Raw genomic sequence first — 24132 nt, 5'->3', positions numbered from 1 at the left:
ATTTCATCAGATATCGCTGGACCCCTAATAAAAATGGTCACCTCCCCACCATAAAATAAGTGAGGAAAAGGAAAGAAGAAAGATGTGAGCGAGATATGGCAGGTGTGCGTGCTGAAATGGCTTTATGGCCGTTTGGGCCTAGATACTATCTTGCTTGGCCACTGGGAGGGAACTGACCTAACGAGCTCGGCCTGGGGCAATGGTTCTAACTTGTACTGAGGTCAGGAAGAAGTCGATTAAGGAGTACGTGTCCTTGTGGAATCAAATTCGACTGGATTAAGGCCTATGAAAAGGGCAACATGCAACTAAGGGTTCAGAAGGTAAGTGACGATTTCGAGGTGAAATTGTCACTCGAATATGCTGAAAATACATGTACTTGATGTACTCGTCATTTCCGGTCTTTTGATACCAAATTCGTCCTATTTCGACGAAGTTTTTATTCTCGAGTCCGGTACTGTTACGGATCCATATTTTTCAGAACCACACTCTACCCCAAGCAAACAGTGACTCTCTGTCACTGCCCCCCGACCACTTAACACCTGTCGGGGGGAGACTGCAGCAGTTCCTGCCCGTCTGGAGAAACATCACCACAGACAGGTGGGTGCTACAACTTGTCCAGTACGGTTATTGTCTAGAGTTAAAGTCCACTCCACCCAACATTCCACCAAGGCAACGGCCTATGTCCGCAGAGCATTTGCACTTATTGCAGCAGGAAGTAGTGGCGATGCTGCAAAAAGGCGCAATCGAGCTCGTGCCGGTGGAGGAGGAGGGCACAGGGGTATATTCCCTGTACTTCCTTATTCCAAAGAAGGACGGATCTCTCAGACCCATTCTGGATCTTCGTCCCCTCAACCTGTACATACTATCAGAACATTTCCATATGCTTACACTGCAACAGATTCTTCCCTTGTTAAACCAAGGGGACTTCTTAGCAACCTTAGATCTCAAGGATGCTTATTTCCACATTCCACTGCACCCGTCCCACAGGAAATACCTCAGGTTCACTATTCAAGGCAAGCATTACCAGTTCAAGGTCCTACCCTTCGGAGTCACCACAGCCCCAAGGGTGTTTACCAAGTGTCTGGCGACAGTAGCAGCGCACCTAAGGAGGCAGAACATCCATGTCTACCCCTACCTGGACGACTGGCTCGTTCAAGCCAAGTCGGAACAACAGTGCGCCGCGGACATGTCGACCACCATTCACCTCCTTCACAATCTAGGTTTCTCGTTGAACTACCCAAAGTCGCATCTTCAGCCGGCACATGTCCGGCAGTTTCTAGGTGCGACGATCAATACCCTGACGGCCATGGCTCAACCAAACCAAGTCAGGATAGACAGCATGCAGTCTCTAATCCAGAAGTTCAGACCACAACACTCACTTCCAGCGAGTGTTCATGCAGTTGATAGGCATGATGGCCTCCTGCATCTTCATAGTCCCTCACGCACGGTTACATATGCGCCCGCTCCAGGAGTGCTTAGCAAATCAGTGGACACAGGCTCAGGGACAATTGACAGACCTAGTGTTGGTTACCAGTCGGGCATACGACTCTCTGCATTGGTGGACTCCACACAACCTTTGCAAGGGCCGACTGGAGCCAGAGCCAGTGCCACAGATTATCCTGACAACGGACGCATCTCTCCAGGGATGGGGAGCTCATCTGCTCACTTACACAGTGCAGGGACTATGGACGACGCAGCAACAGAAGATGCACATCAATTATCTGGAACTGATGGCAATCTTCATGGCGATCAAGTCCTTCATTGTACATCTGTGCAACAAGGTAGTGTATGACCGCGATGTACTACATTCAAAAGCAGGGGGGCACCCACTCGCCACAGCTGTCTCATCTGGCTCAGAGCATGTGGAAGTGGGCCATTCAGAGGAACATTTTCCTCATGGCGGAACACCTCCCGGGAAAGGACAATCAGATGGCGGATCTGCTCAGCAGGTACAGCCATCAAATGCACGAGTGGGAGATACACCCATCTGTCCTCCGCCCGTACTTCCAGCAGTGGGGTCATCCGGAGATAGACCTGTTTGCCACTAAAGAAAACGCAAAATGCCAACACTTTGCCGCCAGGTTCCCTCACCCACAGTCGCAGGGGAATGCGATATGGATGAACTGGTCAGGCAGATTTGCGTACGCTTTTCCGCCAGCCCCTCTGATACCGCTGGTGGCAAGAAAGCTAAGGCAGCACGCGATGACTCTCATCCTAGTTGCTCCAACGTGGGCGCGCCAAGCATGGTACACCACGTTCCTCGAACTCTCGGTGGTGCCGCATCAAAGACTGCGCCTCACGCCCAGACTTTTGACGCAGAACCATGGAGAAATTCAGCATCCAGATCCGCAACAGCTCAACCTGGCGATCTGGCTCCTGAAGTCCTAGAGTTTGGATACCTTAACCTACCTCCGGAATGCATGGACATCATCAAGGAGGCAAGGAAGCCAACTACCAGAGCATGCTATGCTGCGAAATGGAAGCGTTTTGTCATTTACTGTACAGCCAATGACATCAACCCGCTAGATGCATCTATCCCTGACATCATTTGCTATCTGTTGCATCTTTACAAGTGCAATCTAGCGTACACTTCCATTCGGATACATCTATCCGCCATAGCGGCTTATCTTCAGAACAGGCAGCATCTCTCTGTCTTCAGAGTGCCTGCCATTAAAGCTTTCCTTGAAGGTCTGAAACGAGTCATTCCCCCAAGAACACCACCAGCTCCGGTGTGGAACCTCAATGTGGTCCTCACCAGACTGATGGGACCACCTTTTGAGCCACTGCACTCGTGTGAACTCCAGTTCCTAACGTGGAAAGTAGCTTTCCTAATAGCTATTACGTCACTGAGGCGTGTTAGTGAGCTACAAGCGCTCACAATCCAAGAGCCTTTCATTCAGATTCATCCAAATAGGGTAGTGCTACGCACTAACCCCAAATTCCTTCCGAAGGTGGTGTCACAGTTTCATCTCAACCAAACTATTGACTTGCCGGCATTCTTCCAAAACCCACAAACGGTAGCGGAAAGAATGCTCCATACCTTAGATGTACGGAGGGCGTTGATGTACTACATAGACAGGACACAACCCTTTAGAAAGACAAAACAACTTTTTGTTGCCTTCGCACCACAACACAAAGGCAACCCCATTTCCAAAGCAGGAATAGCCAGGTGGATTGTTAAGTGCATTCAAATATGTTATCAAAAGGCCAAGCGCACTCTAACGATACCCCCAAGGGCGCACTCCACACGCAAATTGGGGGCATCCATGGCTTTCCTAGGGAACATTCCTTTAGAGGACATTTGCAGAGCAGCCACGTGGGTTACACCACATACCTTTACCAAACACTACTGTGTAGATGTACATTCCAAGCAGCAAGCTGCTGTAGGACAGGCTGTTCTCAAGACACTCTTTCAGGTTTCTGCAGCTGGCACGGGCAACCGCCGCTGATGGAGGGACTGCTATGTATTCTATGCTAAGATATGAATTTAGCAGCCCACATGCCTCGAACTGAATATGCTACTTACCAGTATGCATCTGTTCTTGGCATGTAGGGCTGCTAACATTCATATCGCCCACCCTCCTCCCCGGTGCTTGTTGCAGCTGCAGATATACTATTGTATTCAGTCATTAGCATGGACATCCTTTACACTTTTCACTCCATCTTCTGCCACAATGGCGAAAAACAATCTGGGGATGGAGCCGATGCCCATGCGCACTGTAGTCCAGGGGAGGAGCCACCTATCTCAGGATACTTCGAAGACTCTTCCAGGACAACAAGGTGCGATCATCCGGACCCAACACTAGGCGGCGATCTAATGCTAAGATATGAATGTTAGCAGCCCTACATGCCAAGAACAGATGCATACTGGTAAGTAGCATATTCAATACCTCCGTAGCCAACGACATTCAATCATGAATAGACTTGATCTTCTTACCTGCCACTGACTGTCAAGCACTCTCACAAATTCAGATACTACTTTGAGGTATAACTGTTCATTACCGACTCCTTTTTCAGCTTGGATCTTCCAAACATGGCTTGTGCCCTGTGTGGCGTTTTAATGCCTGGTATCTTCATGCTCAAATCTTTGTTCAAGCCCTTAGAGCTGAACATCTGAAAGAGACACGTTAGTATTAGATTCCTTACCTTAGAATATCCCCAGGCGTCAGACTGGATCCGGAAATTTTTGCGTAGCAGTACCCTTGCGCGTCGGTAGGCGTCGTCTGCGGCTCCGCGTCCGTCGTGGGCGCCGTGATGATGTCATCGGAGTACTTAGACGCCGCCTCCGCGTGCTGACGTAAGTTCTTCTTTTTTCCGCGCCAGCAAGCGTAGATCTGGAAAAAGCAGTAACATTAGTATTTTTTGACTAACCCTTTTTTTGATCATTTTTGATCCTTTTTCGAGTCTTCGACTCCAACGGTGCCGTAGGGATGCCCGGGTTTAAGCACTGCGATGATTGCGACTGCCTGATGTCGGTCACGGATCCTCACCGCGTGTGTTTATCTTGTCTCGGCGTCGACCACGACGACAAGGCCTGCTCCGACTGCCGGGCCCTCTCTTCGAAAGCCAGACTGGAGCGGTCCCGCAGGCGGCTCGAACTCCGGCAGTCGGTCCCGCGCCGCGAGAGGTCCCGATCCCATGAGAGGTCGAGGGACAGGTCGCGGTCTCGGAGCCATCACAGTTCCGAGAGTAGGCCGCACTCCTCCGGGTCGAAGTCGTCGTCAGGTAAGCGGCACAAGAAATCCATGCGGCGTAATCGCTCTTCGGACTCCCCCCCCCCACCCCCGACGCTCGCGCGATGCGGCCGGGGGTTCGGGTGACACCACCCACGCGGAGCCGCGGGCGCCGCGTTCAGCCCCATACCCTACGGTCCCTGGGCTCAACGCGACGCCGGAGGAGGTCGAGCGCTTCCTCATGGCCATGAGGAAACTCTCTCCTCCAACGGGCTCCGCGGCGCCTTCGGGCCCAGCGGACCCGTCTGGGACCCCTGGCAGGTCGGGGGGATCTGCCCCGACGCCGTCGGGTGCTTCGGCCCCGGCGCCGCCGACGCCTTCGGGCCCGGCGCCGCAGGTTCCCGTTATCCCGACGACGCCGGCGCCTTTGGGCCCGGCGCCGCGGGGTTCAGTTGTTCCGGCGCCTTCGGGCCCGGCGCCGCAGGACGCCGCTGGACCTCCTTCGGGATCGGGTTCATCGCTGGTGGACCTTACGACCTCCCCGGCGTCGGACCCTCAGGTGTCGCCTCTGGCGCCGTCCTCGGGCGGCGCCGTCCCCGGTTCCACCTTCGTTCCTGTTCCGGCGCCGGGACGGCCCCGTTGGGCGCCGCTCCAGACGCCGTTTGGAGAGTTTCACTTCTATGAACAGGCCCCATTAGTTGAGAACCCTGAGTTTCAGGAGATGGGTGATGAAGAGGACTGGGAGGGGTCTGAGGACCCTCTGACCAGGGAATGTCAGTCTCATGAGGACTGGACAGGAGACCTTGGGGAGGCCAGTGGTCTGGACACCTCGCCAGACACTGGTTTTGTCTCCCCTCCTACCGTGGCTTCGGAGGAGGGGGCAACATATAGTGTGGTGCTGATGAGGGCTGCCAAGGCCTTGGGCCTTGAGCTCCCCGTCGCGGCCGTGAGGACTAACCTCCTCACTGAGGTCCTTAAACCGCAGTTAAGCTCCGCCGAGCCTCTGCTGCCCTTTAATGAGGCCTTGACCGACGTTCTTCTGGGCACTTGGTCCAAGCCCGCTACGGGTTCCCCCGTAGATAGGAACGTGGCCAGACGCCACCGCCCAGCCCCGGGCGACCCATGTTTCCTGTCCTCCCACCCTACCCCCGAGAGCCTGGTCATCCAGGCCTCCAATTCCCAGACCGCATTCCCGTCGGCCCCGCCGGACAGGGAATCCAAGAGGTATGACCAGTATGGGAAGAAGATCTTCTCATCCCTTAGTCTGGGCCTGCGGTCTTCCAACACCGCCTGCCTCTTGGGACGTTACACCCACTCTGTGTGGGATAAGGTCGCGGAGGTGCTGCCAGAGTGTCCGTTGTAGGTACGGGCCAAACTCGGCCAAGCCCTTGTGGAGGGCCGGGATGCAGCCAAGTATTCCATCAGGTGTGGGCTGGATACCACCGACTCGCTAAGTAGAGCGATGGCAACGACGGTGGCGGTCAGACGCCACGCCAGGCTGAGGTCCGCCAATTTCTCGGCAGATGTCCAGAACACACTCATGGACATGCCGTTCGATGGCCGTCGCCTCTTTGGCGACAAGGCAGACCATGCGCTTGAGCGCTTTAAGGACTCCAGGGCTACGGCCAAGTCCTTGGGCCTCTCGGGCCAGCGCCAGCAATCGGCTGCCTTTCACTCCTTTCGTGGCCACGGAAGGGGTGCGCCCACACGCGCCGCCAGCCACACTCCGCAGGGCAATACCCAACGCGGTGGCGGCCGTGGGAACCGCCGTCCGGGCGGTCGGGGGCAGCGGCGAGGTCAGTCCACACCTTCCCCCGCAGCATCCGCCTCAAAACCCTCCTAGTCCGTGCTTTCAGGCCCATGTGATGCCAGTGGGGGGCAGGGTTCGCCATCACCACCTCCACTGGCGCACTGTCACATCGGACAGGTGGGTGCTGCAAATCGTCCGAAGGGGCTACTCCCTCCCCTTTGAGGCGACTCCTCCAGCCATGCCACCGCAGAACCACCGTGTATCGGGGGATCATTTGCGACTTCTGCAGGAGGAAGTTATGGCCCTCTTGGCCAAGGGGGCCATCGAGCGCGTTCCTGGGCCAGAAGTAGGGTGTGGTTGCTACTCCCACTACTTTCTGGTACCCAAGAAGGGCAAAGGGGGCCTACGCCTTATCTTGGACCTAAGGAACGTCAACGGCTTCCTCCGGAAGGAGAAGTTCAAGATGCTGACACTGGCTCAGGTTCTGGCTGCCCTGGACCCAGGAGACTGGATGGTAGCGTTGGACTTGCAGGACGCTTACTTTCATATCCCCGTCCTGCCTGCCCACCGGCGCTACCTGCGGTTCATGGTGGGCCACGAGCACTTTCAATTTACCGTGCTCCCCTTCGGCCTTACCAGCGCCCCACGGGTGTTCACAAAGGTGATGGCGGTGGTCGCAGCTCATCTGCGCAGGTTAGGGGTTTCAGTCTTCCCCTACCTCGACGACTGGTTGTTGAAGGCGGGCCACCTCCAGACGACGGCGGACCTCCTGCACCAGCTGGGGTTCTCCATCAATGTGCCGAAGTCACACCTGTGCCCCTCTCAGAAGCTCCTCTTCATCGGAGCGGTTCTGGACTCGGCGCGGTTTCGGGTTTATCCGCCCGAACAGCGGGTCTGGGATATTCAGGCTCTGATTCCCATCTTTCAGCCGTTATCCCGGGTTTCGGTCAGGTTGACGCTGCGGCTTCTGGGGCTGATGGCCTCCTGCATCCTACTGGTGCATCACGCCAGGTGGCGGATGCGGGCTCTGCAGTGGGACCTGAAGTTTCAGTGGGCCCAGCATCAGGGCAACCTATCCGACCACATCCTGATCTCGGAGGGCACTGCGAGACAGCTGCAGTGGTGGCTTACGGACCGCGATTGGGTCAGCGGCAGATCCCTCTCCCTTCCCCAACCGGAGCACGTAGTTGTGACGGACGCGTCCCTCCAGGGCTGGGGAGGCCACTTGGGAGAGGCGGAGATCAGAGGCCTCTGGTCTCCGGCGGAGACCCGGCTCCACATCAACCTGTTGGAGCTCCGTGCGATTCGTCTGGCACTGAAGGCATTCCTCCCCTCTGTCCGGAGGAGTGTAGTGCAGGTATTCACGGACACCACTGCCATGTGGTACTGCAACAAACAAGGCGGGGTGGGGTCGTGGATCCTTTGTCAAGAGGCTCTTTGCCTTTGGCAATGGCTGGAACGCCAGGGCGTGACCCTGGTGGCTCAACACCTGGCAGGTTCTCTGAACGCCAGGGCGGACGAGCTCAGTCGACGGTGCATGATGGATCACGAATGGCGTCTGAACTCGGACGTGGCGCAAGGCCTCTGTCAGCGATGGGGAGAGCCTTGGTTAGATCTATTCGCCACCGAAGAGAACGCGCAATGTCATCAGTTCTGCGCGTTGGAATTTCCAAGGCGGCACTCGCTCGGAGACGCCTTTCGTCGCGAGTGGAGTTGCGGTCTGTTGTACGCCTTTCCGCCTATACCACTTCTGCCCAGAGTGCTGAAGAAGATCAAGCGCGACCGGGCCCAAGTCATCCTTGTGGCTCCGGACTGGGCGAGAAGGTACTGGTATCCAGAGCTACTCAGTCTGTCAGTCGATACCCCGGTTCGTCTGCCTCTTCAGGAGGACCTTCTGTCGCTGCAGCAGGGGACGGTCCTCCACCCGAACCTGTCCAGTCTCCACCTCCATGCTTGGAGATTGAGCGGCGACAGTTGAGGCCATTTGACTTGCCTCCTGAAGTTTGTAACATCATTCTGGCAGCCAGGCGTCCCTCCACAAAGTCGGTATACGCCTGCAGGTGGAACGGATTTGTGGCATGGTGCACAGCAAAGGCTGTGGATCCCCTCAATGCCCCTCTTTCTGAAGTCCTTCTCTTCCTTCTTTTTCTTGCCCAGCAGGGCTCTGCTCTGGGCACTATCAAGGGCTACCTTTCTGCCCTTTCAGCCTTTCTCAGGCTGCCTGATCAACCTTCTTTGTTCAAGTCCCCTATTGTTAATAGATTTCTTAAGGGCCTCACACACACGTTTCCTCCTGTTCCGTTTGTGATGCCTCAGTGGGACTTGAACCTGGTTCTTACCTTTCTGATGTGCGCTCCCTTTGAGCCACTTCACAACTGTCCTCTTCGCCTTCTGACCTTGAAGACTGCTTTCCTGGTTGCCATCACCTCTGCCAGGAGAGTGAGTGAGCTCCAGGCCCTTTCTTGTACTCCACCTTTCCTTTCTGTCCATCCTGACAAAGTGGTGCTGCGTACCAAACCTTCTTTCCTGCCCAAGGTTGTCACGGCCTTCCACATCGGGCAGTCTATCACCTTGCCAACCTTCTTCCCGCCACCGCATCCCTCTAAAGAGGAAGAGCGGCTCCACCGTCTGGACCCAAAACGTGCGCTCTCATTCTACTTGGATCGCACACGCCAGTTCCGGGTGGATGACCAACTCTTTGTTGGTTACGTGGGCGCGAAGAAGGGGAAAGCGGTGCACAAGAGGACCATCTCCCGGTGGATCATCCTGTGTATCCAGGCATGCTACTCCTTGGCTAGGAAGGAGCCTCCTGCTGGATTGCGGGCTCATTCTACCCGAGCCACGGCGACTACCACTGCCCTGGGCAGGGGAGTGCCCTTACAAGACATCTGTCAGGCAGCTACGTGGGCATTGCTGCACACGTTTGCAAGACACTACTGCCTGGACAGCCAAGTCTGGAGGGATGGCTTCTTTGGCCGTTCCGTCCTCCGGGGCTTTCTGGTGTGATTTTGGTTCGCACACCCACCACCGGGGTTGGTATTGCTGGGGTATCTATTCTAAGGTAAGGAATCTAATACTAACGTGTCTCTTTCAGATGCACAAGTTACTACTTGTGTAACGTTATATCTGTAAGAGACATTAGTTAGTATTAGATTCCTTACCGACCCACCCATCCTCCCCGTTCTGCGAACCAATATCTAGGGTTAGGGTTGTCCCCTTTCAGGGCCCTAGTTTCAATGGCACCAGTGTTGGTTTTTAACATGGCTCTGCGTTTCTGGCGCGGAAAAGCTGTGTCTAAGAACTGACGTCTATAAGTGATGTGTCACCATGAGCCCATGGTGTCATCCCTGTGTATTGGGCACTCCTTCGGTTCTTGTAAAAGCAAGACTCCTAATATCATTTGACGAATTGTTTATTCATTCATCTGTATCATCTTAGTGGCATTTGTACAAAATCAAATCAAGCTTTTCGCGACATGAATACAGCCGATTATTTCATTGCTCCAATGCATTTCGGGCAAGATATGCCCTTCTTCGGGGAGCTTTCAGTGTGTTGTGTTCGGCGGCTGCGGTCGTCAGTTTCACGATATCCATGCAAAAACTGACGTCAGCACGCGGAGGCGGCGTCTAAGTACTCCGACGACGTCATCACGGCGCCGACGACGGACGTGGAGCCGCAGACGACGCCTACCGACTGCTACGCAAAAAGTTCCGGATCCAGTCTGACGCCTGGGGATATTCTAAGGTAAGGAATCTAATACTAACTAATGTCTCTTACAGATATATCGTTACACAAGTAGTAACTTGTGCTTCAGGCTTTCTTCTGCAGGAACGTGGAATCAATGGTGAAGGTGGGCACCTTATGGGCCACCAGTAAGATGACTATACGGGGCTTTGGCAGGGGTCATCTTAGGGCACAGAAGCGTGCTTGCTCCTCCCTGATTACTCAGTTGGGGGCCCATGCCCTTCTCTTGGAAAGGCGTCGAGCATCTAAACCCCAGTAGAACATCTCCCGTTAGCTGGGTTTCTTTACCGAGGAAATCCGTCATCATTCCCTTGAAGCTGCGGAATATCTCTGGTGGGCCACAACTGCGAGGATTTATTGTTGGGGCCAGCCCTGACTTATGGGTGAGTTACCTGAGCCTTGCTCGTTCTCCTTTCTACAACTCTTCCTGCAGCGCGTCTGCTGCATTTGCCAAGGCTTGTTGGTGCTCCTGCTGGCCACTGACCCTCCTCCAATTCATCGACTGTCATGGGACAGCTCCTGTGATCCTACATGATTGTCTTGTCTTCACAGCTGCAACTCCCAAGACCTTCATCCTACCTTGAAGTACCCCTAGAACCCTCAGAAGGAGGGTGGGCATTGTGCTCCTGGACGACTCGGTGGCTTGGACTCTGTCACCTCCCTCCTCAAGTTCTCCTCTTCTGGAATGCAGGACTGGGTTCCACTGACCTGGTCCATGGGTCACGGTAGCCGCTGGACATCCGAAGATACCCATTGACTTCAACAGGCAGTACCAACATCACTGCACACAAATGTACCCGGGCTCTCTGGCGTAGGTATTCTGCTTCTCTGGGTATCCATGGATGGGGATTCTCTCCAGCCTCCCCGGTACCAAAGGGTTTCCTCAGGGTCCTCTGGGAAGAGTCCTGAATCCTGAACATCCTAACTGCGACGTCCCAATGTTATCCTATAAACACTGACCTGGGGTATCACCCCTGCATTTGGACGCTTAGGGACTCCTAGTTACTTACCTTTGATGCTTCCCCTTGCCTACAGATCCTTGGGTGGTACTCTTGGTTATATACCACTTTCGCATTCCATTTAGTATATGATTTTCCCCCTCCTGTCCCCCCTTTATAGGGGACCATGTGTTTTTATGTGCTTCCCTACCTGTTTTGAAGAATATTTTATTGGGGTCTATGGCAGGCCTTAACAATCCTGGAGGCAGAGTGCTTGGTTTTATGTGAGAGGGTGCCCTAGCATGAGCTGAGCCCCTCTGCATCTTTCGGAACCATCTCCTTATAGCTGTTCTATGATGTAGCCATACCATATACTCTTAAGTGCATTATAATCCTCGCGGTTAATGCTAACTTTGGTTTGGCTTTATCAAAACATGTCGTGTAAGGTGTCAAACACTTTGAAACACTACCGATCCACCCCCACCCCACCAGGGGGATAGCATTCCACCCTTGTAGAGGTAGAACACATGTAGTTACTGGTTTACCTGGTTAAAGTTAAACAGAGCCTCAGCATCACAAAATGGATGCTGCTGCCACAGACACGAGTCTGACCTCCTGCTGCTGGACGAAACTCTGGCAGGGGAGGCCTGGACAATAGGTTTCCTGTCCAGGGAGGTGCTGGCACCTCCCCAGACAAGCTTTTAGTGTATTGGGGCAGGGAGGGCTGCATTCAGTGAATGCTTTCCAGACACTGCCTGGGGCACACAAGGTGCTCCATGCATAGCCCAGTTCAAACCGGTTGCTGGGGCACACAGCCCCAGCTCTGGCACGAAACTGGACAAAGGGAAAGGGGTGTAACCACCCCCTTCCCAGGTCCACCCAAAGGAGGGACCTAGCCAGGTAGTCCAGCCCCCATCCTTAGTATAAGTACAGGAGCTGTGTCCCTAGGACTTTAGATTACCGTGGATGAATCTTTGAAAGACATATCCTGGACCTTCAACGTTCCATTGTGACTGGAAGACGGAAGATATCTTCCTTGTGGTCAAGTAGTGAACACCCTGTTCAAACCAGCACCAACAGCAATTTTGCCGGTCTGCATTTTTTAGGCTCCCGCCGGATCCTGAAGAATCTGCGACACAGGACACAGACTTCCAGACATCTCTGACCCCGACCCACATCCACTGCAAAGCTGAGACACGTGGCGGACACGAGAGACGTGGGACCGGAACTCCTGGACATCCTGCATTTTGCAAGCTGCACCCCTTCAACGAGGTATCTCGAAGTTGTGCTTTGGGGTGCTTGAAACCCCAGCCCCAAGCACCATTTGCACCGATGCCCAGGCCCCCACACGAGTTTTCTGTGGGCCCCGCTCTTGCATTTGAGCTTGACGCGTCTTCCCGGTCCCTTGCCCGGTGGCTAGTGTGCCCCCTGAAGACCTTCCTTTACAACAAACTTGCTTTCCTGGTTGCTCCAGGCTTGCTCCAGCTTCCCTGCAAAGGAGAAGCGCCACAGACCTTGCTGGTCTGCAACAGAGCCCATCTTGACATCCTGCGTGGGTTGCGGCTGCCAAGGCTTGTTGGGTCCAATACGGATACCGACACCACAGTCAACTAGATCCATCGTGGGACAGCTCGAATCCAGCGCCTGGTCATCGTCGATGCCTCCTAGACCTCGTGGCTGAAGAGACAAGTTCGACTACTTCACCTGAAATCACCCGACATCGCCTGGTTCCTTCCTGGTTCCTTCCTGGTCAGTGGCTAGTGACCCAGACTCTGTCCCTTCTGCTTTCAGGTTTTTCAGATCTTCGATCCACCCTTGGATCCACCCGGACACTTTTCCTCTGGTCGCCTGCAGCACTTCTTTGCAGCTCTCCATAGAAAACGACGACGAAACCCGACACGAAAAGACACCTATGCACCCGGCTTCCCTGGGTGAGGTAACACGAGTACTTCGGTGCTCCCGTGGATCTGGACTCTCGAAGTGTCCTAGTTTAAAAGGGTTCCATCCTAGTCCATCCGGAAGTTTCCCTAAATTGTATATTTGTAACTTTTACGATCTCCGTAGAAAGTCAATGGTAACCCGCGCCTGTGTTTAGACACTGCACGCGTCTCCCGTGGGCCTCCTCCTCCTAACCTTTGGTCGTGTAGAGTAACCCCAGCGATTCCACAGGCCCCAGGCCTGCTTTCTAATTCCACTTACTTAGTATATGATTTGTGAGGCCCCTAGGGCATAACGTATACTGTGCAATTTATCGTATATTAATTGTGCGACTTGTATTGTATTTTTACCTCTGACCTCATAAAGAGTGCAGAGGGATTGTGATTAGATTAAATACATATATATTTGATATATACCTTGTGTGGTGTCCTTTTATTTGGTATTCAGGGGATTATAATTGGTAAAAACAACTTGCTTAACTCGCCTACTGAAGTCTTAGCCTGATGACTGCTGGTTCACGCTACCACTAGGATAGCTTTCTATAAGGTTGACTTTACAACCACCATCAATAAGGGTCGATTAGACTTGTGCAAGGTGCCCACTAGAACTAGTGGACATCATATGCCAGGCTAACTTCTCACACCCTACTCACAGATCTATTTCACCCTCCTGATTACATATCTTAGAGGTTAAAATAACAAGCCTCATTGTTAGAGGCCTCAACCTTATGAAGTGAAAGGCAGTCCTGTTCCTTTTAGAACGCTCTAGTAGCGACATTGGCCCGATCTTCTTAGGATTCTGGAGCTACGGTGATCAGTTCCGAGCTGGGTTCGTAGCTCACAGAGCACACACATTAGTCTACAGCTCGTGTTAACGGGGTTTCATCTCAACCTTTTCCCGTCCGCCGAGATTCACATCAGGGATGTTCCTTTTCCCCCTCTCCTTTTTGCCCTTTACATGGAAACCCAAGCCCAATGTCGTTGGTCCCATCCAGATATCTCTGTGATTCGATTCGGAGGGAACCAGCATCTTATTAGCCTTTATGCCGATGACTTTATTCTGCCCTTTGCAAATCCTTTGGGAACATCTCCAGTTTTAAAGTAGATATTCAAAAATCCCAGATACTCAATTCATCAGTTACCCCACAACATGAAAACGAATTGCGTTCCAAATTTCCGTTTGATTGGGCAGCGGACTCCATCCCTTACCTTGCGATTAAACTAGCTTGTTCCATCCCTAAAACCATTACGCTAAACTATGTAGCCCTCACCACACAAATACAGACCGGCATTAATGATTGGTCCAGATTACACCTTTCATGGTATGGGAGAGTGGTCGCCATTAAAATGACTATCCTCCCTTGTATGCTCTCTCTCTCTTTCAGGTGAAGGGAAGTAGGTGAAATTTTTACATTTAGATGTTCACACAAGTTCACCTCTTGACACCAACTGGGTTACTGTACCACTTACTCTGTAAGTTTATGTAAACATCACACTCTTGCCCAGTCACTGGATTTATTTGATAAAATAAATTAAAATGCGGTCTTTCAAAATTGAGAAACTCAATAACGTCTATGCATTGTGTCAAACAGTACTGTATTATGAAGGAAGAAGCTTTTTGTTTATTCTTACATCTCTACTCCTTTTCCCTTTCCTGTAGCCAATCCCTCGTCTATTCTTCGCGGGAGAACACACAATTCGTAACTACCCTGCAACAGTTCATGGAGCTCTTTTAAGTGGACTAAGAGAAGCTGGCCGAATTGCAGATCAATTTTTAGGTGCGATGTATACTGTACCACGCCAAACAACACCTGGAACAACACCTGCACAACCACCACCAGGCGTGTAGATATAGTGTCACAAGTGCCATTTAAAACACCCCGTTGGGATTGCAAGACTTCCTTTGAGTAAACAAGTTGTTGATAGCATTACACAGCATTAAGACATACATAGGTCCTATGAAACTGAGCCAGACGTTCTTAAGTGGTGACACTACAGTAAAATCCTCAACTGTTGGACTTAATCTACAAGCATTAAATTGCTATTGTCATAGCATTCATTTGTTACATACCTATAGCCTCCTAATACCTGATGGACCACATCTCGCCTCAATGCGATTTTTATTTGAGATATTTCATGAGGACACCCTGCCTTCCCGTACTGAAGTATCGTTTTAGTGTTGCCTACTAGGAGCCTCCAGATCTGTGTATAGATGTATTTTTTTCTTATTTTCACAATAGATTACCGTTCCAGTAACAAGCAATGGATTGTTTGTGGCCTGTATTTTTTTATTTTGAAAATAAAAAATCATAAATAAGATGGAATGTCTTCTCCTTTGAAGTGTGCATGATATATGGACTTCTGTTTTCAGTTCAGAACAGTTTACTTTTACCACAACTTAAATTGGGGTTTAGATTGTTTACTAAATTTAGAGTTAAACAGCGTGATCGATGAAGAGCAAAATAGAAAATTATTTCATGCTAACTGGTGACTTAAACATTTTTGGTAATTCTTTATGTAAAGTTGGATTCTGATAGATACATCTGCCAGTGGATTCCTCACCTTGTGATTCCTCACCTTGTGAATATCCCCTTGCGTCAGCAACATTCGGAAATTCTTTTCGTAGCTTCGCGCCGACGTGGACGACGTCACAGAGGCACGGCATCGCACGCGACTCCGATGACGTCACCGACACCATAATAGGCCCACGCCGGCGTGTTGACGTCAGTTCCCTTTTTTCTGCGTCGTCGACACTAACAGTTTCGGGGAATCTCTGTAGCTGTTGGTAACTTTGTTACTGTTTTCTTGCTTCTTTGTCTCACTGAAGATGTCGACTAAGAAGACCGGATTTAAGCCATTTAGAGAGTGCGGCAAAATGATGTCAATCACGGACCCGCACCAGGACTGTATCTGGTGCCTGAGTTCGGACCATGATGTCGATAGCTGTTCCTCGTGTCAGAAGATGAATCCGAAGGCGCTTCGAGAGAGGGAGACTAAGCTTTTAATGGCGAAGTTAAGAGGAAGTAAAGATAAGAAGTCTTCGAGATCCTGTTCGAGAAGGGCGAGATCGAGGTCAAGATCACGATCGGCGTCGCTTTCGAAGTCGTCATCCGGTCATGCTTCGAAGTCGAAAAAGAAGCATAAGAAGCGAAGGCATGAATCTTGGCATCACTCCGGTAAGGATTCGGACTCGAGACCGAAGTCGCCAAAGAGGAAGCATGGGAAGGATGTAGTGTCTCCATCACCAGAGGTCTTGGATCCAGAAGGTGAGGCTTCGCCTTTGGAGTCGCAGGTTCAATCGCCGACTCCGGTTCTGAATCCGTCTCAGGCGCCGTCTCTGGCTCGAGAGGATGAAGAAGTCCCTTTGGATGAGGGTTCGATGGCACGACCACCTGTGGAAGAGGAGGCGAATCCGGAACCTCTGAAGGGTCAGGTCAGTCTGTGGGTTCTTACCCACCTTTCCCAGCTCCAGGTCAAGACCCTACTGCGTTTTTAAACGCTATGTATGGTGTCTATTCCAGAGCATGGTACCCCTCTGGTGCACCTTCGGGTCCTATGGGTCCTCTGGCGTATAATTTAGGAGTTCCCCGCTCCTATGCTCCAGCTCCCTTTATGCCATTTATGCCAGCTCCGACGCCGCCTTGGCATTACTCTGCGCCGCCGAGGTCGTCGACGCCGATACCGACGTCGCCGGCTCAGAGTCGACCTCGAGAACAGCGGCCTGGACCTACGGATTCGATATCGACGTCGATACCGGCTCCGTCGGAGTCGTTCACGGATCCAACGGCGCGGCTGTTGAAAGAGATCCAGAAGGGATGCTCTGCGCCTCATAGAGGAGCAAAGATATAGAGAAGCTGAGGCTGAGATGGAAGAAGGTGAGCTTCAGGAGGACTGTTTTGAAGATCTAGGAGAAGCTAGTGGTTTGGAACTTTCTCCTGAATGGGAGCTGCCATCTGTGTCTGATGCCCCTTCAAAGGATGTTAGGCCTTACCACATGGTCATGAGGAAGGCTGCAGAACTTTTAAATTTAACCTTGCTTACAGTTGAATATAAATCCAATCTCTTGACTGAGGTTCTCCATTCCCCAAGTTCTATTATTGAACTGTTGCTTCCCTTTCGATTTATCCTGTTTTGTATAAGTGCTGGGTCATCCGAAAGATGGTCGTGCTCGCATTTTTGATTTGATGCCATGCTGGTTTGAAAATCAATAAAAATTCTTTTAAAAAAAAAAGAACCATTGCTTCCCTTTAATGAAGCATTAACTGAACCTATTTTGGAGGTTTGGAGTAAGCCTCTTACTGCTCCTGCAGTGGCTAAAAGTGTTGCAAGGAGGTATCGAGTTGCACCTGGGGATCCTGAGTTTTTATCCTCGCATCCTTTGCCTGAAAGTCTGGTTTTTCAGGCAGCCTGTTCAAAAAAGACTGCGGGTGCTTTCCCTCAAGTGCCTGGGGATAAGGAATCCAAGAAACAAGATCAGACTGCGAAGAAGTCTTTCTCTTCAGCAAGTATGGCTTTAAAATCGACTAATGCCACTTGCCTTATGGGTAGATGCATACATGCCCTGATGGATTCTTTGTGATTGTTGGCTCCTAAAATTCCTGATGACAACAGGAAGGATTTTGATGAGGTATTGGCTGATGTGCAGGCGGCTGCAAGTCAAGTGATCCAGAGTGGACTAGACACCGCTGATTCTGTTGCTCGCATCATGGGAACTGCTGTTGCCTCTAGAAGGGCTGCCTGGCTGAAGTCATCAGACTTTTCGGCGGACGTTCAGGCTGCGTTATTGGGTTTGCCTTTTGACGGTATTGGTCTTTTTGGTAAAAAAGCTGATGCAGCCTTGGAAAGATTTAAGGACAGTAGGGCTACTGCCAAATTTTTGGGGCTGCAGACTAGAGGTTCATCTACCAAAAGGTTTAGGGGTTTTGGACGTTCTTCATTTCGTCCCTACCGTCAAGGTCAACAGCAGCAGCAGCAGCAACAACAGAATTGACTGTATAAATCATACACGGGTAGGCAAAGAGCTCGTCCACGAGGACATCAAGCCGCCTCCTCCTCCACCTCTTCCAACCCCTCAGCCACAGAAAAGCAGCCCTAGATCCGCCATTCCGGATCATATGGGCCCAGTGGGGGCCGGCTTACCCATTTTCTACGGGATTGGGAATCGGTTACATCAGATCTTTGGGTTCTCAATCTCGTAGAAAATGGGTATGCTCTTCCCTTTCGGGAATTCCCTCCGAATTACCCTCCTTGCCAAGGTTTCTGCACGGAGGAACACCTGTTACTCCTGCAGGAGGAAGTCCAGACATTGTTAAGAAAGCTTGCGATAGAGATGGTTCCAGAGCAGGAAAGGGTTCAGGGATGCTACTCCCAGTATTTCCTGATACCCAAGAAGGATGGCAGACTTCGTCCAATCCTGGATCTCAGGATCTTGAACCTTTACCTAAAACAGGAGAAGGTTAAGATGCTCACCCTTGCACAGGTTCTTCAGGCGCTGATGGAAGAAGACTGGATGGTGTCAATAGACTAGCAGGATGCATATTTTTACATCCCTATCCTGCAGTCACACAGGAAGTATCTCCGTTTTACTGTGGGATCGCAACATTACCAGTTTGTGGTTCTACCATTTGGTCTTACTACTGCGCCTCGAGTCTTCACCAAGGTGATGGCTGTGGTGGCGGCACATCTCAGAAGATCGGGGATACCAGTATTCCCATATCTGGACGATTGGCTGATCAAAGCAGAATCTCCAGTTGTTGTACAGGTTGGGTTTTTCGATAAATGTGCCCAAATCTCACCTTGTGCCCTCCCAGCGCAACCTCTTCATAGGTGGGGTACTGGATACAACTGTGTGTCGAATGCAAAAACAACAGTTAATGGACAGAATGCAGAACAATGTCATACATTCACCCCAGTACAGAGATCTGGGCCTAAATCGGGCTGGACTGTTCCCATGAGGCACAGGGTCAAGGCTGATTTGCATATGGCCATGTCTGAACTGGCGTGGTGTGGAGTGCAAAAAACGATGGATTTAGGCCCAGATCTCTGTACTGGGGTGAATGTATGACATTGTTCTGCATTCTGTCCATTCACTGTTGTTTTTGCATTTGTCACCCGAGTGGGATGGGTATGCTCAGACGTGAGTCCCATGCTCTCCACACCACTGGAGTCAAGCTATCCTGGCTGAAGACGGCTGATAGCCAGAAACCGGTCCTAGGATGCTTGATTCCGGTCCAGGAAAGACATGGCTTGGCAGTTCGGGCTGGACTGTTCCCATGAGGCACACGGTCAAGGCTGATTTGCATATGGCCATGTCTGAACTGGGGTGGTGTGGAGTGCAAAAAAACGATGGATTTAGGCCCAGATCTCTGTACTGGGGTGAATGTATGACATTGTTCTGCATTCTGTCCATCAACTGTCGTTTTTGCATTTTACAACTGTGTGTCATGCATTCCCTCCTCCACAAAGGATTCGCGACATACAGGAGTTGATTCCTTTATTTCACAATGGAGCGGTCGTTGCAGTCCTGAAGGTTCTTCGCCTGCTCGGTCTGATGGCTTCCTGCATTCGGTTGGTCAACAATGCACGCTGGCACATGAGGGCACTCCAGTGGTGCCTCCGCAGGCACTGGTATCAACACAACGGAGATCTCAGGGAGTCTGTGAGGATCTCCAGAGAAACTGCAGCGGATCTTTCTTGGTGGGGAGTGGAAGGCAACCTGTCTCAAGGGAAACCTTTTCAACTGCCTCCAACTGTGGCCACAGTGATAACATATGCATCCACTCTAGGGTGGGGTGCTCATCTGGGGGATCTGGAGGTCAAGGGTCTTTGGTCTCCAGGGGAAAGGTTGCTTCACATCAACCTTCTGGAATTGCGGGCTATACATCTGGCGCTCAAGGCCTTCCTCCCTTCCTGTCGCAGTCGGTCGGTTCAGGTCCTGACGGACAACACCACCGCGATGTGGTATGTCAACAAGCAGGGAGGAGTAGGGTCGCAGTGTCTCTGCAGAGAGGCTCTGCGTCTCTGGTCCTGGGTTCAGGATCATCAGATTTGTCTGATGGCAAATCATCTGGCCGGAGTTCTGAACGTGCGTGCAGACAGTCTCAGTCGGCAGTTCTCAGCCGACCACGAGTGGAGGCTTCATCCAGAGGTAGTTCGTCACGTCCTTCGGACATAGGGAACTCCTCAGGTGGACCTGTTCGCCACTCGCGAGAATGCTCACTGGCCGTCATTCTGCAGCCTCCAGTATTCGATGCAGGGAGCCTTGGAGACACGTTTCGGTTGAGTTGGGACTCGCAACTCCTTTACGCGTTTCCTCCCATACCCTTGATTCCTCGGGTTCTGAGGAAGATTTGCCACGACCGGGCCCAAGTTATATTGGTCGCCCCGGATTGGCCAAGAAGGGTGTGGTACACAGATCTTCTCCACCTCTCCTTGTGCCCGCCGCTCCGTCTCCCTTTCAGGGCAGATCTCCTCTCTCAGATGGAGGGGCAGGTTCTACACCCCCACCTGCAGACCTTACACCTTCATGCCTGGAGATTGAACAGGGCAACCTGAATTCCTTTTCTCTCTCACATGTGTGGTGGATGTCATTCTTTCGGCCAGGCGTGACTCCACCAAATCAATCTATTCATATAGATGGTCTAAATTTGGTGTGGAGAGAAATCTGTTGAACGTTTGAAGGCTCGTTTGTCTGATATTCTGCAGTTTACTCCTTCTTTGGCGCAGCAAGGGTTTGCTGTTGCCACAGTTAAGGGTTATCTTTCGGCTTTGTCGGCATTTCTCTGTTTGCCGGATCAGCCGTCATTGTTCAAATCTCCTGTGGTTTTAAGATTTTTGAAGAGCCTTACAAATACATTTCCTCCTACTCCCTTTATTGTGCCTCAATGGGACTTAAATCTGGTGCTTACTTTCCTGATGGGTTCTCCTTTCGAACCTTTGCACAAGAGTCCCATGAGACTTTTGTCTTTTAGGACGGTCTTCCTTGTTGCAATTACCTCGGCAAGGAGGGTAAGTGAGCTTCAAGCCCCCATTCTTAACCATTCATGCTGAACGAATGGTACTTAGGACCAGGGCTGCTTTTCTGCCTAAGGTGGTAACTCCCTTCCATCTAGGACAGTCTATTACCCTTCCTACCTTCTATCCTCCCCCTCACCCTTCCAAGGAGGAGGAGAGACTTCACCGCTTGGAACCGAAGAGGGCGGTGAGCTTCTACCTGGACAGGACAAGAGAGTTCAGGCTGGATGACCAGCTGTTTGTTGGATTTGCTGGTTGCAAGAAAGGAAAAGCCGTGCACAAGCGCACACTTTCAAGATGGATCATACTATGCATCAAGATCTGCTACTCCCTAGTGGGTAAGGAACCTCCAGAGGGTATTAGGGCTCATTCTACTAGAGCTAAGTCTTCAACATCTGCTTTGTCTATGGGTGTGCCTGTTGAGGACATTTGTAGAGCGGCAACTTGGGCCTCCCTCCACACTTTTGCGAAGGATTACTGCTTGGATACCGAGGTGAGGAGGGACTGCCACTTTGCGCGTTCTGTCCTCCAGGATTTTCTGGTATAGGAGAGTGGACACCCTCCTCCGGGAGTGGGGACTGCTGTGGGACTCTATTCACAAGGTGAGGAATCCACTGGCAGATGTATCTATCAGAAGAACAAGTTACTTACCTTCGATATCGCTTTTTCTGGTAGATACAGTATCTGCCTGTGGATTCCTCACATGCCCACCCGCCTCCCCATTGTCCACTCTTCTATACCTTAGATAATGGCAATGTTTTAATGTGTATATATGTTATTCTCAAAAGTAGTGTTTCATTCTACTTGAATTACTACATTGTCTTTACACTGTGTGTGTTATCTTGACTATTGTATACTGTGTATATATCTACTGTTGCCGGTCCATCCGTGTCCCTCGAAGGCACGGAAAAAAGGGCGGAACTGACGTCATCACGAAGGCGTGGGCCTATTATGGTGTCGGTGACGTCATCGGAGTCGCGTGTGATGCCGTGCCTCTGTGACGTCGTCCACGTCGGCGCGAAGCTACAAAAAGAATTTCCGAATGTTGCTGACGCAAGGGGATATTCACAAGGTGAGGAATCACAAGGTGAGGAATCCACAGGCAGATACTGTATCTACCAGAAAAAGCGATACCGAAGGTAAGTAACTTGTTTCTTTCTTCCATATGTTTTTTGCAGATTACAACATTAATACCAGGGCTTTATTTTTCTGTTAGAACTGTATAATCCGCAAAGTAGCAAAAGCAAAGCAGCTGCCCTCAGACTTGTTCAGTAATACCAATGAGCTGCATCATTATTAGTTTTTATGCTGTCATTTATTTGCATACATTTTTTTTATTGGGTATGCTACAGTGCTGATAATTTCTAGACCTATTCTAGTCTTGCTTGGTGCTTTTCTTTGATTTGCAGCCTCAGTCAGAGGTGAGATGTTGGGTAAGTTTAGGTTTTGAGCCTATAGTTGATGGTTGGGTTGGATACTTTTGCTAGTTACTTTCTCAAAGCTGGGGGGTTTTTTTAAACCATTTTTATTGACAGATCACATAAAAATCGCAGAGCTCTGTATCCCAGAGATATCTGCCAGGCAAAGATACACATATGTGACAACGTAATCCATCAGGGTTTTTTGCATATGTAACAGACGAACATAATCAATATCATGAACAGCCCCCCCCCAACTATCCCTCCCCGCCCCTCCCGTATCCCCCCCCACCCCACGCACGGTTATTAACTTCTTGGCAATCAATATATACACATCCAGCAACACAGCACTCTCATAGATCCAGTATTGGGTCTTGTTCTGGCGGAGGTTCGAGCCATATACCCCTGATGTTGGCCCACCGCTGCCAGATTTTATAGTGTTTACGAGGGCATCCCCGGGCCAGAAATATGGGCTTCTCCAGCCCCATGCAAAAATCTAGTCCCCTCTTCCACGCTACTATCTCAAAGCTGTTTTTAATATGGTATTTTCTCACTTGATCCAGGGCCTGATATTCCCAAAGACTGTAAGCTATGTGGCATACTTGCCAAATCCACCCTGGTCATGGCATTAGACTTCTCATGTGATTCAATTGTTGTGTGATCCACCTTTATTTTAGAACAAGGATTTTGATTGCATTTAAAGTTGATAAAAGATCAGAAGCCCATATTTGTTAAGATACAATTGTAGCAATCCTACTGACTATCCTGAAGATCTTACCCCCTAGAAATAATTGGCTCCCCAATGTGCAGTGGATTCATGCTCCATAGCACATATGATAGCCAAATAAACTAACTCTCATAGTGCGAGAAATTACCATTGCACATTCCCATGGTATATTCTGTCCCAGAAACTGATGAAGGAGGGTAACTTTAAAGCTAAGAGTACAGGGGTAATTAAATAAAATGTGATATACTTCATCTATATTACAAAGTTTACATCAGGTATGGTTGCCTAGAGCAAATAATCATATCAATAGTCGTGATAGGTATTTGACGAAAATGCTATTTTATGGAACCTTTCCAGACTTGAAATGGAAACGGTTCGACTATTTATCTCCTTGGAGTAACATTTGAATAATGACTGTGTAACTCCAGAGTGATTTACAGTATGGATACCAGTTGCAGGTATTTCATTATAGTTAGGTTAAGTGTTGTGCCTTTTAGATGTTTACTACATTTTGACAGGGCAACAGCTTCTGTTAACAAATCAGTATCTAATAGAGACGTCTAGCCGCAGATTCCTTACCTTTGAATTTTCCCAGGCGTCATTCTAGATCCGGAAGTTTTTTTGTGAGCAGTACTCAGATCGGATCTGTGCGTGTTATCCGTGCCGGAAGTTACGTCTGCAGCACCTTTAGAGGCGCCACCAAGTGCGCTGAAGTCCGTTCATTTCTTTCCACGACAGCCAATGCTGATCCGAGAAAGAGCTTCCCCTTAGTCACTATTTGACTGGATTATTTTTGAAGTTTTGTCAACTTCTTTTGAAGTGTTTTCCTCCTGGTGTGTTAGTGATGTCATCTAGGAAGTCAAGATTCAAGTCCTGTGCCACCTGTTACCAACTGATGTCAGTGACTGATTTGCACATTACCTGACTTTGGT

The 24132-nt window shown here is 50.6% G+C and overlaps 1 protein-coding gene across 3 annotated transcripts in view; it reads left to right on the top strand.

Annotated features, from left to right (window-relative positions):
• KDM1A (lysine demethylase 1A) overlaps positions 1–15361 on the top strand; it is a 1206177-nt gene extending 1190816 nt beyond the window's left edge. For all 3 annotated transcript variants that reach the window (XM_078682705.1, XM_078682704.1, XM_078682706.1), the window contains exon 19: positions 14703–15361. In XM_078682705.1, the coding sequence (XP_078538831.1) occupies positions 14703–14891 (189 nt within the window). In that variant the 3' untranslated portion in view covers positions 14892–15361. The remainder of the gene's footprint in view (positions 1–14702) is intronic.
• Positions 15362–24132: the final 8771 nt, after the last annotated feature.

The sequence above is a fragment of the Lissotriton helveticus genome, chromosome 3_1 (assembly GCF_964261635.1).
Source record: "Lissotriton helveticus chromosome 3_1, aLisHel1.1, whole genome shotgun sequence".
In the NCBI taxonomy this organism is placed as follows: Eukaryota; Metazoa; Chordata; class Amphibia; order Caudata; family Salamandridae; genus Lissotriton; species Lissotriton helveticus.
Note: the sequence above shows the minus strand (reverse complement) of the source record. Positions and strands in the feature narration are given on the sequence as shown.